The sequence below is a fragment of the Maylandia zebra genome, linkage group LG19, assembly GCF_041146795.1.
Source record: "Maylandia zebra isolate NMK-2024a linkage group LG19, Mzebra_GT3a, whole genome shotgun sequence".
Lineage (NCBI taxonomy): Eukaryota > Metazoa > Chordata > Actinopteri > Cichliformes > Cichlidae > Maylandia > Maylandia zebra.
This window is the reverse complement of record NC_135185.1, coordinates 23,224,242-23,239,818: the sequence shown is the minus strand read 5'-3', so window position 1 is coordinate 23,239,818 and position 15,577 is coordinate 23,224,242. Positions and strand designations below refer to the sequence as shown.

At 39.9% G+C, this 15,577-nt stretch overlaps 1 protein-coding gene across 3 annotated transcripts; it reads right to left on the bottom strand.

Moving 5' to 3' along the window:
- Positions 1-488: 488 nt before the first annotated feature.
- Positions 489-15,481, bottom strand: usp40 (ubiquitin specific peptidase 40). Of its 3 annotated transcripts, none has more exons than XM_004540320.6 (31): positions 14,789-15,481; positions 14,621-14,688; positions 14,411-14,524; positions 10,755-10,919; positions 10,498-10,644; positions 10,195-10,338; positions 9,979-10,107; positions 8,819-8,935; positions 8,605-8,712; positions 8,302-8,502; positions 8,002-8,140; positions 7,705-7,786; positions 7,348-7,519; positions 7,186-7,270; positions 7,030-7,100; positions 6,544-6,953; positions 6,308-6,461; positions 6,158-6,218; positions 5,375-5,428; positions 5,050-5,138; positions 4,796-4,882; positions 4,683-4,719; positions 4,494-4,558; positions 3,900-3,974; positions 3,591-3,806; positions 3,388-3,506; positions 3,204-3,269; positions 2,842-3,052; positions 2,606-2,701; positions 2,436-2,530; positions 489-2,265 (listed from the first exon to the last, which is right to left on the bottom strand). In XM_004540320.6, the coding sequence occupies exons 1-31, from the start codon at positions 14,982-14,984 to the stop codon at positions 2,163-2,165; spliced, it is 3,876 nt and encodes a 1,291-aa protein (XP_004540377.2). In that variant the 5' UTR covers positions 14,985-15,481; the 3' UTR covers positions 489-2,162. The 3 variants fall into 3 exon arrangements, with proteins under 3 accessions (XP_004540377.2, XP_004540379.2, XP_004540378.2); XM_004540322.6 differs by having other exon boundaries at positions 3,388-3,482; XM_004540321.6 differs by having other exon boundaries at positions 8,002-8,137.
- Positions 15,482-15,577: the final 96 nt, after the last annotated feature.

Genomic DNA, 15,577 nt, shown 5'->3' with positions numbered 1-15,577 from the left:
GAACTATTCTGCAGGACACAGACCTACAGTGTAAAGCATGGACGTAGCATCCAGATCGGAAAAATGAAGCTAATGTCAATGTACCTTAAACCTGCCCTTCTATCTGAAGGCCACCAGATGGTGATAGATTTGCTTGTAAAAAGACTTTCGGTCCTATAGAGGTTTTTGGGAAACCAGCTTTCTGACTTAACGTCTGTAAACACTTTCCCGCTAATTTTATCAAGTCTGTCACTCATTTTGGGACATAATGGATAAAAACCAAAGTGGATTTAATAAATATTATTTATACCATGTTTCAAAAATGGAGAATTATCTGGTTAATCCTAATTAATTAGTAGGAAATCCTAATTATACTCAGTGGCCCTTTAATGTTTGCGCCAGATGTAAGATTTACTAAATATTTTTAGAAAAGGAATCCATAAGAATCAGTTTTAAACTAACAGATTACTGATGTAATAGTAGTTATTTGTCATTAACATGACTGGTAATTATGATTGTATACCTTTATTGTTCATAAAATACTTTCTGCAAATACAGTCCGACATGAGTACAAACAGTTGTCCACTCTTACAATACAGTAGATCAGTCCTTATCAATGACACCAAAGATGTAATCATTAACACTAGTAAACGATACCACATTATACAAAAAGAAGTCCATCTATTGCTGAGTATATTGTAGAACAGTTTTATTATCTGCTTCAAATAATTTCTTTTAAAAAAAAGAACAAAAACATTTCTACTTGAAAAATCTTGGCACCGGTCAAGGCCAGATTAATGAACGAAGCAGCTTAAAAAAATCTTTTGTGTGAAAATTAAATCCCCATCATATTTCATTCAACAATGTAATTATTTGTCGCTTCTTTCAAATAACTTATCTAAAGAGTCATTTTATAAATTCCCTGAAGTTCACAAATATTGCAAGCAACTAAAACAATTAATGTTCCACAAAGACGCTTCATGGGTCTTTACTTCTACACACTCAAGAAGAACAGTTCAGCAGTATGTGTTTCTGCTCTATACAGCTAATCTGAATGTGAAATAAAAAGGTAAAAGGAAGATCATCCTACTTTAATCTTCACCTACAAAAGTCTGGATAATGTTTCAAATATTATTTATTTTCCCATTATACTTAATTAGATGCATCATGTCACACTCAGTGTTAAGGGCACAGAGTCAAAACTTTTACCAATGCGTTATTGCCTAAATACTTAATGGTACTTTACAGCAATGGAGGAAATAAAACGAAATAAAACTATGAAAACCAGAAAAAGAAATGACAGGGCAGAAGAGGTAGAGAGAGAGAGAGGCAGCGTGAGGTAGGGAGGACAGAGCAGCACTAAGGCTTCTCCACATTAAGGCCTGTCTCTCCTCTCCTTTATCAACCTAAAATCAATACAGCGGCTGATCCAGAGAAACATTTTTGCTCGTGCTGCACAGTGACAGGTTAGTTATAAAAAGTAGTCACTTTCTATACAACAAGTTCCCTATTAAAGAACATTAGAACATATTGAAGGCAATTGCCTACTGCACTGGCTGGTCACTCAGAACAATTTATTGAAGAATACCAGAATATTGATCACTGGCATGTGGCTTGGGTATAAATTTTGACCTGTACTGGCTGTACTGGCTCATAATTAACAGGAGTTCCAGTAAGCACATGTGTCAGTTCATAATTGCCAGTCCTGAGTGGACAAAACACTCAACAATTTGCCTTTGAGAAACCAAGAGTGTCAGAATATAAAATATGATCCGCACACCAAAAAACAAACAAACAAACAAAAAAAAAAAAAAAAAACAGAAAGCAGACTGATTTATCATATTTTGAAAGTCTGTAGAGGGAGGAATCAAGACAAATATGGATAATCCATTCAAAACAGAAATGTTGCATAGGAACGATGCAAATCAAAGTCAGTTATAACAAAACAGCAAATCAAAGTGCCAAAAATAAATTCCTTCTCTTTGTCCGTCAGAAAGTTGAGAAGTAGGAAGCGGTTTAGGGTTTGATTTAAGAGATTTGTGGAGAAAGTCAGTATGCAAACAGTACTCGAAAAACAAATTGCACAAGACTGATGTCAGATGTCCGAATTGCAATGTGGCATCTCACAGTGTGTGCATGTAGTATCACAGTTCATTGTGATCTATACAAATGGAAGAAGGACGCTATCTGAATTCCCCAACACTGATTGAGAGTGCCACCTCTGGTTTCCTGGATTTGGTCTGTCCAGCTTTCTTAAGTGATTCACCAGCGCCTGCAGCCTGCCCTCTGAAAGTAAGCAAGAGTCACAAAAAACATAAAACATAACAAACACCAATGGACACAGTCTTTATGGATTGCATCATTGCTGTAAAATGACTGAGTGAAAACACTAATATTAATTTCTCATTAAATAAGAAGCATTTTCCCTGCTGTTACATGTATCCAAGGGCTCTCACCCTTTCCTGCGTTCCTCAGCCTCCTCTCTGAGCCTCTGCTGGCCCTGCTCGTCTTCCAGAGTGATAAAGTTCCTGTTGTTGTCAATCAAAAGATTCTGAAAAAAGTATGGAAAACAGACTGAGTGTCTCTGAAACCAAAGCAGAACAGAGTTTATTAAACAGGCATTTACCTTGACGCCAATTGTGTCACCATCTTTGAGGTGGAACGGTGTTCCCAGGAGTGATTCTGTTTTTTTCTTCTTCTTCTTTTTGGAGACCTGTTGGGTCTAAGAGTTAAAGACAAACTACTTAGTGAAGGCCAAATCTAATTTCATGCACAAAATAGTGCATGCAAGAGAGTGCAAGTATATACAGTATCACCCCCAACCAGGTTCCTACTCAAGAACCTTCCCTCATCTAATCGTACCCAGTTGGAGATTTCCTCCCAGATGTGTTTGTCTGGCTGGTGTTTGGCCAACAGCAGAGAGTCTGGAGAGAGGCCATAGCGTGCAGCCAGACAAGTGCGTAAAGAGCGAGGCGAGGAATCGTGGGTCGCATTCCAAACCAGTTCCTCTGAAGGGTAGTAAGACCTCTCTCCTGGTATTCCCATTTTAACATAGAGCAGCACGTCTTTTGGCCTTGTGAATAGGAAACAGTTAAAGAAGGAAAATTATTTTAAAAAGTTACTAAAAAACAAAAATGTGCGCAATAGACACACTTCATAATGAATTATTTAGATATTACATTGGGTTAGGTTTTGTAAGAAAAGAGCTGTAACACAATACTTACCCAAGATCTTCCTCTTTCAGTAGTGTCTGCACACAAAGGTCTGCACCACTGGTCAGCTTCATCTTCCTGAAGAAGGAGAAACCAAAAGGATAATAAGAAGGAATCACTCAGTGACCTTCATCTGTCAATAACAAAAAACAATCCTCTGACCATTAATGTACGAATGAGAGCACAGCATTCAGACCTGAGTGTGGCTTGCGGTCCTCTGAGGATTCGGGCTAGCTTCCGTCCCTCCAGCTGCCAAACACGCATGAATCCAGTGGTGGGCACACACACTTCCTGAAGGGCAGGCAGCGTCAAAACCTAAAAGCAAAGTGAGCATGTATTTCATCTGAAAATAGCTAACTATAAGAGACAGTCAGCACATACACAACCAAAACAGTTCACCTGAGTTTTGAGGTCCTCCAGAGTGGCCTCATCTGATATCTCTATCTGCCCCACACGTCTGAGCTCTGCAGCGTTTCCATTACATAAAGGAGGTAACTGATTGTGTGTTGTTCCTGCAGGCATCTGCCCGTCAGCAGGCCCGTTCTCTGTGTGATTAAAATCTCTTTCCATGTTTTTTGGATGCCAGTACAGCCATATAGATATCTTTAGGAAACCCTGATGGAAAAAACAAGACATAAAAATGCTAAAGCACTACATAAAGCTATAACACATCATTAATCCACAATTACATTCAAAACACTGAAGTACCTTCGAAGGCAAATTTCCTTCTGTGACAACTAATGTCTCTCCATTGCTGATTTTCAGCTCTGACAGAGAAGCATCCTGAGAATCAAAGGCCATAAAGATTTATTAGTCATGTGCACTGGAACATATGTGGGTAACTTCTACTGAGTAGATGATATCAGAGTAATAATGAAACTATTTTACTGTCACTTAAACTAATTGCAACATTTAAACAGTGAATTAATTAAGAAATTGTCTTCTTCTTGGTGCTCTACCTATCTCTAGCATCTTTCTCTGTCACACCAACCCCCTGCATTTGGATGGTTGACCTCAAGTATTTAAAATATGTGCATATTCACTGTTAAACATGTCTCCCTTTCATTCACACGCATGTATTCTCCATCTTGCTTCTACTAACTTCCATTCCTCTTCTATCTAGTGCATGTCTCCACCTGACCAGTTCCCTACCCTCACTACAGATCACAATGTTATCTGCAAACATCACAGACCGTGGAGACTTCCTGTCCACCATCATCACAAATAAGAATTAGTCAATTAACAAAAGGTAAGCAGTATTGTATTGTATTGACTTATTACAATAGTTCTCCACTTATTTACCTCATCCATAAGTGGCTCTCCGACCTCTTCACACCAATCAAGCCTCCTCAAGTGCCAACATGTGCCTAAAAACACATTTATAAATAAGGAGATCATCTTTGTGAGAAGGAATGCCAAATTCACAAATGCTGAGGCTAAAGCAAATGCAAACATACATTAGGAAAACCAAAGTAAAAAAAAGTGTTTTACCATCAAGTCCAACTGCGTCCAGCATTGTTTTTAGACACTGCAAAGAAAATATTACACATTTTTATTCAGTGCAGAAAAATTTATGAGCATGATGTGCAGTTTTATTTCCTTACCTCTTTAACAGTGCTAGTCTTCTCCACAATTATGTCCATCTCCATGCCAGCAGAGGGAGCTGCACCCACAGTAAAGTGCAAGAAAAGCTGCAAAGCAAAGTGTAAATTTCTAAACTTCAAACAAGCTTTTTAAATGTGCCATGATTTGTTTTTGTCGTTTTAAATTGCAGGTCTTGATTAAAGGTTCTGCAACTTTGTTCAGTGCAGCTGCAAGTAAAAGAGACGTCATTGAAGACTTCAAATAAAAGACACACCTGCGATGCCTTGGGGCTAGTACCCGGACAGAGAGTCAGTGTGGTCATGAGTCGCACCCCTGCATCCCGAACGCTCGACTCTTCACACACTGTCAGGCAAACGAGAATAGGACGACACAAGTGCGATTCATAAACGTGTTTTAAGATTTCAAAGGCACATGAAGAGAAGAAAATTAAAAGCAGGGGGGAGTACCGCTTCAACTTTTTAATAAGGGAAAACTGTAAAGGAAAGCAAATCTAAATATTTTGGCAAAATGAGGGGGATTTCCAACTCTAAGTGATCTGCACTATTAAAATTACCCTGAGGTAACAAATGACACAGTACCTGGAGGAAGGAGTTTCCCTGTGCAGTCAGACTGCCTCAAACAGTACTCTGCACCTGGTCAGTAAAGCAGGAAAAATGGCCAGCTTAGGAGCGTACATTTAAAAACCTTACACAAAAATACACTCTGTAGCTGCCTGAATAGAAACTTGGAGGAAAAAAACATGTGTTACGTTTTGTGTACTAAAAAAAAAACCAAAAAAAAAAAACCAGCAGCTCTAACTCAGCTATATGTAATACATCCAACATTAATGCTAATAATTACACCTGTGCTTTTCCTGCTTTGAAAAAAATCCCAAAACTTGTCTGTTGGTTACATAGCTGGTAAATTAAAGATATAAAAAGGTAAAAAAAAAAAAAAAAAAAAAAACACAACAACAACAACAACAACAACAACAACAACATAAAAACCTGTGTTAAGTTTCTAACTGTGTAACAAAAAGACTCGATTTGACTTCAAAGTGCCACTACATAGGATAATAACAGCATCAGGTGCAATGACTCCAGACATGCTCGCAAAAGTATGTGCCCAGTTTGAATATTGTATGGACATTTGCCATGACTCTGGACGGGCACATATTGAGCACTTGTAAACATAAGTTTTGTATCTAAAACTATATTCAGGCATGTATTTTACAGGTTCCTGCAAACTTCTAACTCCATTACTTTTAACAAAAATATGGCTATTTGAAATTTGAGCATTCTTTTTGATAAACCCTGTACTTTTAATATGAAGTATTGATGTGCTTGTGTAGTGCTGCAGTTTTCCATAAGTATGCATCTTGCCTGGGGTTTGATCCCCTAACTGCAGCTCCTCTATGGCCCTCAGTTTCACCTCAGACAGCAGCTGTGGGAAACAAAAATCAAGTAATTTTAGATATCTCTTAAATAAAAAGATATAAAGGAAGTAGAGAGAGCCACAAACAAACTACTGACCATATTTCCTGCGGCTGGAACCTTGATTTTCTTAAAATTCTCCTCTTCCTTGTTCCCTTCACCTCCTTTCGCAATAGGCCGGAACTCCACCTGGAGCCAGCGGCAGTCAGACGGTGTAGTCACAGTGACAACATCTCCATTTCGAGTGAAGATGCTAAAGACAGTTGGGAAGAAGGTTTTAAAACAAACACATAAAGAAAACCTCCATAATGCTTAGCACATGATAGGAAACTTACCTGCTGTCAAATGACTGTGGCTCCAGCACCAACAGTGCATCTCCATCTTTCAGCGACAGCTCCTTCAGTGTCCGCTGCATGTCGTCAGGGGGGAAAACTCTCCATCCACTTGACCCTCCACCTTCTCCTGCCTCCTCTTCCCTTTTTTTGCCTCCCTTATGTTCTTGGCACAGCAGGCTTTCTTTAGGTTCCCCGAGTGAGTCCCTCACCTCCCCAAGAGTCACACCACCAGCAAACCCTCTTGCCTCCCTCTTGAGCCCTGGACCACCATTTTCAAAACCTTTTCTGTTCTCCTCACTCTCCACATCTTCCTCCACCTCTTTATCCACATCATCACCTAAAAAGGGACGCACCACAGTCAGCAGGACAGGCTCCCACTCAGCCCCAGTCAAGACAGATGCACCACACACCTGAAAAGATCATAAAAACATTTTAGATGCCAGTTATCGACCAACAAAGCAGGTGATGAATCATGCCTCTCCTCACCTCTCTGCCATTCCACACAAACAGCTCTGTGTTTGTGCAGATGCCTGCACTGTACAGGGAAACACTGTCATCTGTACAGAACGAAAACAGAGTGTAGTTACAAAATAAATAAATCACTACCTTCTATCTATTTAAGCCTTTATTTAAGGTTCTAACCTGTGAGTGTACTGTAGAGGTGTAAACCTGCTGGAAGACTCTTGGCCACAGTCAGAGCCATATCTCCCTCCCAGAATTCCTGCATCTAAACAAACAATTTATTGTTATTGTCACCTTCAGGACCTCAACATAGAACAGCTGTTGATTTCAGAGGTACAATACCTGATAGATAGCTAATCGCAGGTCTCCCACAGTCTTTCTACGGTCAAAACTCAGAGCAGTGCTGCCGCTTGGTTTGTTCCTGACTGGTTGCAGAGCTCCATTTTCTAGCCTATAAGAGGGAGCCAGGTGCAGACGCAGCTCCAGTGTGTTATTAGTGGCTTCAAACTCTTCACTGCAACAAAAGCAAAGAAACTCCTATGAATAACTTGCATAAGTAGCTCAGATTTCTCATTTTTTCTATTTGTTGTTTGGTTTAAATTTAAGATACAGCTGGACTGTCACGATTGTGAGTCAGATACTAAACAGCTTCAGGTGAACTGATGAGAGCATCATGTATAAATTTATTCATTTCTATACCGCATCTGCTGTAGTCTGATATTCTCCTCCTGAGCCATCTGGATGAGGTGAGAAGGAACTTTATATTGGGGATTGTTTAGAGCTGGAAAAGAAAGTATAAAACAATTAGCTAGTCTTTTTATTATGACTTTTATTACTACTTGTATCTAGTCATTTAGATTAAATCAACAATTAACTGATCCTTATATTAACAAGAACCCTCTGAACTCTAACTTCACCTCTCCCCTATTTCCTTCCCTTGTCGAACTAAGCGGATATAATCTTTCCATTACAAATGCAAAATATGGTATTCATTACCTTCACTGGGCCTGTGCAGCTGTGTTTTTCTGTAAAACAGCATGTAGGCGCTCTCTTTGCCCTGGAACTGCTTCTCTATGTCCGACTCCCTGATGGAGGTCACAGTTGAGTCATTGAGGTCAAACCAGTGGCTACCCTGCTGACAGACAGGAGGATGCTCCGTGAGAAAACAGGCATCAAAGTAATCACAAGATGTCTACCAGGAATCTGAAGAAAAACAAACTTGAGGCTTCAAAAGACTTGAGACTGGACTGTAATTTAAACCCTGCATTCCTGATACAAAGCTTGTTGCTTTAGTACCTCTGGTTCCGGTTCTGGCTTCTGGTTTAGTGAAAGCTGTGGCTCAGAAGCTCCCGAGACTGGAGCTGGTGAAGGATCAGAGTTTGAGGTAAGCTCTGCGGGGCTGGGGAGCTCAGTCGCTGGGCTTGGTGGGTTTGCCTTAAGCGCCACTCGAGTGCCATTGGACACCATCATGAAAACATCATTGTGCGACTGCAGGAACTAAATTATAAAAGACCAAGCATTGCAACAGGATTCAGGATTTGCATGCACACAAAATGACATAAGCTTAGTTACATAGTCAAAACCTGAAACTAATGATACCTTGCAAATGGGTCCATACTGTTTTCTGAACTTTTTGTTCCATGATGAACCAATCTTATCCAAGAGTTTCTGGCCCAACTGGTCCAGCAGGACACTCTTTGATGACTCCTAGTGGACAGCAAAGACACAGCATTTTATTCATTATTCATCAGCATCTCAATGCTGGTCAAAACTCAAAAAATGAAAATGAGAATTACGATTTTTCATGCAGTACCTGGGCAATAATAGTGGTGACGATGGACAAAGGGTCATCTTCATGAAGTTTTGGCTCCAACACTTCCTTAAACTCCACTTTAGCTTTCTTTTGAGTTTTAGGTTTGCAGTCTTCCTCCTGACAATGAGAAGCTTTTCTTAATTTGCTGATAATAGTACACAAAGAAAATCAATGTGTATCATATTCTAAAATATTATTCCAAGTACGGGCGGTTAGTATACTGTCAGTGGAAAAAGAAAGTACACCCTGATCTCCAGATCTTAAAATTAGGCAACCTGAGATGAATAATAACATGTGACATGTTATCGGTGTCATTATTAAGAGGGTAAGTAGCAGCAAGGTCCTCATAATCAAATGCACCTGATTAAATGATTACAGAAATGTAACCACCTCTATAAAAGCAGAAGTTTTGACAATTGGTGCCTAAACAATTTCCAGACAATCTGAAACCCATAATTCTACAGTGAGAAAGATTATTCTCGAGTGGAAAACATTCAAAACAGCTGCCTTCCCAGGAATGGACACCCCAGCAAACTTACCTCAGGGTCAGACCCTGCAATGCTCAGAGAAACTGCAGAAAACCCAAGAGTTACATCTCAGACTCTAAAGACCTCAGTTAGTGTGCTAAATGCTTAAGCTCATCCCAGTAGAATTTAAAAAAAGACTGAGCAAGTACAGCTTGTTTTGGAAGGGTTGCCAAGAAAAAGACGCTTGATTCTAAAAAGAACAACACAGGTTAGGTTTGCAAAAATGCATTTGAACAAAAGAAAGAAATCAAAGTGTTGCAATGACCCTGTCAAAATACAGACCTCAACCTGACTGAAATGTTGTGATAGGATTTCAAGAGAGCTGTGCCATAATGACTGCCAACATGAGTGGGCCAAAATTCCTCCACAATGATGTGAGAGACTGATAAAGTCAATTGCTTCTAAATGTTGTTCTACAAGCCACTGAATCATGGGGTGTACTTAGTATGCATTTTGGCTTACTTGCTGTTAAATAAATAATGACACATTAATAATATATCATGTGTTGCTGTTCATCTGAGGTTGTTACCACAGACTTGTTAAGGACCAGATCATTTTGATCATGTTCTGATATGTAAAAACCTTTGAATTAACAGAGGGTGTACTTTCTTTTGGCTCATCTCTTTTTCTCACCGGTGGCTCCCATCGACCAAGTTTATCCACATCCTTGATGTAAACATGGTAGTGGCCACCATAGCAGCCACCCTTATGGATGATGACAGAGAAGAGCTCATAGGAGTAATCAGAGTCATCTCCATCAGCCTGTGGGAGGGGGGAAATATAACAGTAAAAGCCATTTTAATGCAGCAAAGTGTGTTTCATAAGCTAAATTTTAAATTTCCCAAGTACCTGTTCACAAAAGGGTCGTAGGTTGATGGTGAGGGGGAAGCTGTAACGTCCTGTTTCCTTGTATCGCTCGCATTTAGCAAAGTCAAAGCTGAATCTCAGTAAAGACATAGTCATGAATGGAGGGAGTTTCCTTAGTTTAGCAGACTGGATAATAAGAATGGTGAGAAAGAACAAATTACATATTGTTAATGTAAATAAAGTGGAAGAAATCATTGTAATGTCGAGCATGGTAAAAAAGTACAAATGTTTACTGCATTGTATTCTTCACTGCTGTATTTACGCTGTCTGAAAATTGGCACTGACCTTGGCAGCAGTGACCAGTCTGTCACACTGTGCACAGCGGTATAGGTTATTGCCCTCAAACAGCTCTTCTGCCACAAACATGTTCCACAAAGCGTCTTCCAGACTAGGCAGACCACAAACACACACTGTCAGGTCCAGGAAGTCCTCCTGAAGAAGACAAACAAATTAGGTTCATTGATTATTGTTCTCTTTGCATTTAAGACGCATTTTATTGCATCGTGTTCTGTAATGTCACGAGTTTGGGTTTGCACACACACCTGTCTCTGGCTGACATTTCCACACTCCTTGCAGACGATACTGTTGACAATGGTTCCATGGTAGAGACGGTGAATAAATGTACTGCCACTGGTGCCCACAAGAGAGTGCTCCAATGCACTGAACAAAATCCTGTTCAGCTCCTGCACATCATGCTGATTTGTTCCCTTAAAAAAACAACAACAACGTGACAACAGAAAAAGAATCAATTTAGGAACAAACAAAAAAAATGTGCCACAGATCCAATACTACCTATAAATAAATAAATAAGATTCAATCCAGCCTTAGTAAAAACTCTTAGCAGATTCAGTGTTTACATTTCTGCCCCCTGCCTTATATATTTATTACATTTACTTGTATTATTGTTGATGCTAATTTATTTTTTTCAATATAATGTGGCACAAGTAACCCTGGGTTTTTGTGAGATGATGCTGAGAAATGAAAAGAAAAACAATGGGATGCTTGCTCATTAAGTTTTAAGGCAATCTGTTTCATGTCGTTTTCAACACAACATAAATACGTTGCTTGTCTCTGCAGTGTCCTCAGCTGTAATGCTACTCTGCTGCAGACAGTGACCAGTGCTGTAAACACTAATATCACAAGTTTCTATGTAAAAACTATGGATGACATCATTTCTAAATTATTTCTGCATTATGGTTTGTAAATTGAAAAAAATACCAAAACATCAGTGACAATAAAAGAATAATAATGTTAATTTATATGTCTGTTGGACCCTACAGGTACATTTAAATCTTTAAGACTTCAAAATATACAGTATATTTTAAACTGCACTAAAACTGTAGTAAGTAAGGACGATAGCAAGTCACTCTTTATTTTAAATCAGTAAATAACACACAGCAACTTATTTGTTCCAACATTTTTACCCGAATACGCGAATGATCTCTCCAGCACGTCATATTTCAAAGGTTTTAGAGCACTGCTTCAAGTTTAAACATATCACAGAATGTACAGTTTTCACTTGAACGTGTGGTTTGCATGCCCTGTGGCAAATTCTGTTTCTTTCTGTTCTTTCTTATTGTATTAATTTTGCTTGTAGGCAGCTGAACAGGCTCCAGACAAAATGGAATTCCAGTCTTGGGCTGATAAAAGTTAGTGTGTCTAAAATCTAGTTTCTGTTAACTGTCACATGTACACAGAATTAGATTGGTAGGTCCACAAAAGTGGAAAAACAAGAGGCAAAGTTGAATCTGAGGACAGCGAAGCTACAGCACAGACTGAGTTTTCTATGTATTAAATCTGAGTATTTCTATGGAGGCAAATGGTGGTGTTTATATTGTCCAATTATGAAATATTGATGTAAGATTATCCTTAAATTTGCAATTGATTCTGGAGTTTAACTTCAGTAAGTATTTCCTATCAGACTGATGTCAGACAGCTAGCTGCCCAGCAACTACAGACAGGGTTAGGGTTAAGTAAAATCTGCATTCAATTAAGATCCACGGCTTCCCTTCCAGTAAATATATACCACTTTATTAGGTACATGTTTTTAGTACCAGGTTGGACCTAGTTTTGCCTTAAGAACTGCCTTAATTCTTCACTCCACTGATTCAACGAGTTGCTAGAAATATTCCTAATTCCTAACAATTAGGTAGTAAATAAACAACACTATAACATATGTTTTTAGCTGATTAGAAGATCCTTTTGAGATCACATAACTACTTTTATTGTTTGCATGGGTGATGCCCGGAAACTTTCGTTATATTCTCAAACAGGCCTTTGGTTCCTTGTTAAGTTTCCCTGTTCCATGTACTCGTGGTGGTTCCAGGTAGGATTTATGTAAACAAAGAGGTAACTATGTGCCATGAGCTACGTAAATGTGGATTGTGTAATTATGGACAGACACTACCTGACTAAACTAATAACCCACAGCTACAGGGAGTCCAGAATTATTAGGCAAATGAGTATTTTGTCCACATCATCCTCTTCATGCATGTTGTCTTACTCCAAGCTGTATAGGCTCGAAAGCCTACTACCAATTAAGCATATTAGGTGATGTGCATCTCTGCCAAGATGCCACTTGCCACCAGTTTGGCCATATTTCAGAGCTGCAACATCACTGGAGTGCCCAAAAGCACAAGGTGTGCAATACTCAGAGACATGGCCAAGGTAAGAAAGGCTGAAAGACGACCACCACTGAACAAGACACACAAGCTGAAACGTCAAGACTGGGCCAAGAAATATCTCAAGACTGGTTTTTCTAAGGTTTTATGGACTGATGAAATGAGAGTGAGTCTTGATGGGCCAGATGGATGGGCCCGTGGCTGGATTGGTAAAGGGCAGAGAGCTCCAGTCCGACTCAGACGCCAGCAAGGTGGAGGTGGAGTACTGGTTTGGGCTGGTATCATCAAAGAAGAGCTTGTGGGGCCTTTTCGGGTTGAGGATGGAGTCAAGCTCAACTCCCAGTCCTACTGCCAGTTTCTGGAAGACACCTTCTTCAAGCAGTGGTACAGGAAGAAGTCTGCATCCTTCAAGAAAAACATGATTTTCATGCAGGACAATGCTCCATCACACGCGTCCAAGTACTCCACAGCGTGGCTGGCAAGAAAGGGTATAAAAGAAGAAAAACTAATGACATGGCCACCTTGTTCACCTGAGCTCAACCCCATTGAGAACCTGTGGTCCATCATCAAATGTGAGATTTACAAGGAGGGAAAACAGTACACCTCTCTGAACAGTGTCTGGGAGGCTGTGGCTGCTGCTGCACGCAATGTTGATGGTGAACAGATCAAAACACTGACAGAATCCATGGATGGCAGGCTTTTGAGTGTCCTTGCAAAGAAAGGTGGCTATATTGGTCGCTGATTTGTTTTTGTTTTGTTTTTGAATGTGGAGATGTTATATTGGTTTCACTGGTAAAACAAAAATAATTGAAATGGGTATATATTTGTTTTTTGTTAAGTTGCCTAATAATTATGCACAGTAATAGTCACCTGCACACACAGATATCCCCCTAAAATAGCTAAAACTAAAAACTACTTCCAAAAACATTCAGCTTTGATATTAATGAGTTTTTTGGGTTCATTGAGAACATGGTTGTTGTTCAATAATAAAATTATTCCTCAGAAATACAACTTGCCTAATAATTCTGCACTCCCTGTAGTTATCATGTCTTTACTGACTGTACCAAGTAATAAGTATGAAAAACAGCCCACTTCCTGTAACTGTAGAGACACTGAAGAAGAATTTTGGATCAAAGAAAAAAAAAAAAAAACTGTGCCAAAGCATTCTTTTGTCAGTTTATATGTTTTGATGACTCATTGTCCTGGTGCATCAACCAACATCTCCTGAGATCATGCACCGCCCTATCCTGACAGTCTCCTGTAAAAGGTATTGATCTACCATTGTTTCCTCAACTTACTGCAAGGCATCCGGGCCTTGAAGTAGCACAGCAGCCCCAAACAATGAGTCCCAGAAATGTGTTGGAAAAACACATCTTGCCTCGACTGTGAGGAATCATTCAGTGTGTTCAATAAAGACGTGAAAAGTACAAGCTTTGGTCTGTTATAGGTTTACTCTCTTACAACTGTGGTTGCCTGTTCTCTAGTAATTGACATTACTGGTGGGTAAATCCATCACTTAGACATGTAAATCAAGCCTCGCTTTCTCCTCCTCCATGAAGCAAATAAAGTGCACATACCTCACTGCTGTTCCAGCCAAAGCTGTCAGTAAGGCCAGCAGTGGACGCACTCTGCTGGTCCACTAGCAACAGATGGGCAAAGAGCCTCTGAAGCTCCAATGGGATCACTCTGACCTGAGGAGAAGGAGAGCAAACCTCATTAACTTTAAAAAAAAAAAAAAAAAAAAGACCCATGGAGACTGCACCTACATTAACCATGCATACACATACTTTAGCCTCTGGTTTGTCTTTGTCTTCCAGGGATCCTAATTCGTCTGGCACCAAACTGAACAGCTCCTCTGCAAACACACACCACAAAACAAATGTGTTAAACAAACTATGTTAAATTGTCCCCTTATTATTATGAGCTGTACTGGAGGGAGGATCACTTGTCCTCACCTCTGAACTCGGGGGTGAAGAGCAGGGTCTGGAGCAGAGAGTTCAGATAGCAGGTCCCTCCCTGGTTTTTGATGCCGCACAGATTGCTTCTTCCTCGACGTGGAGGTGGCTCATCTCCCATCTTTGAAACTCTTCCCTTGGAGGAAGTCGAAGAGAAGCCATCCTCTTCCTCCTCCTCAAATAGATTCCCAAACATGCTGCGTTAGGGGGTTTGTGTGGTTATTATTCCGTTGTGTCTCGCTTATGCTGGGGTTCAGCCTTGCAGTAAAGCGTGTGTTAGCACTCCGACGTGCCCTCTTGCTATCTCATCTTGGTTTTGCCGAGTTCTCTGTTGACAATGGCCGGACTGACTCTGAAGTAAGAAGACTTTACGGGACTAAACATTGCGACTAGTACCGGATGAAATTTGCAGTCGTTTGGGTAGCTCAGCACGCTAGCAAAGCACCGACACCAACGAGCAGCTGACAGCTCAGCGAAAATTGAAAAGAAAAAAAAAATCACACAGTCGGGAACTGTGTCACAACGACTGGGAAAACAACGTCGCCTTAATGAAACTCTAACAGTTTTTATTATTGAACTTTTACACAGCATCCCTACCAAAATAAGCCATTTCTTCTTCTGTTTGTCGTAAAGCAGAAAACAAACGAAACGTAAATAAAAATACCGTCGTTGAACAGTGAGCAGCCATGTTTCTTCCTGACCGAGAATGAAATGATGCATTATGGTTCTTGTAGTACCAAGCTTGGTTAATGCGCACACAACAGTGAAAGTAACTGAAGCTCTTTTCCA

What these genes read in the sequence shown, in the direction of transcription:
- usp40 (XM_004540320.6), bottom strand. Translation starts at nt 14,984, where the DNA reads ATGTTTGGGAATCTATTTGAGGAGGAGGAAGAGGATGGCTTCTCTTCG. An exon ending in GAAATGTCAGCCAGAGACAG is followed by an intron (nt 10,645 to 10,754) that starts GTGTGTGTGCAA and finishes TGTCTTCTTCAG; the next exon opens with GAGGACTTCCTGGACCTGAC. An exon ending in GTGACACAATTGGCGTCAAG is followed by an intron (nt 2,531 to 2,605) that starts GTAAATGCCTGT and finishes TACTTTTTTCAG; the next exon opens with AATCTTTTGATTGACAACAA.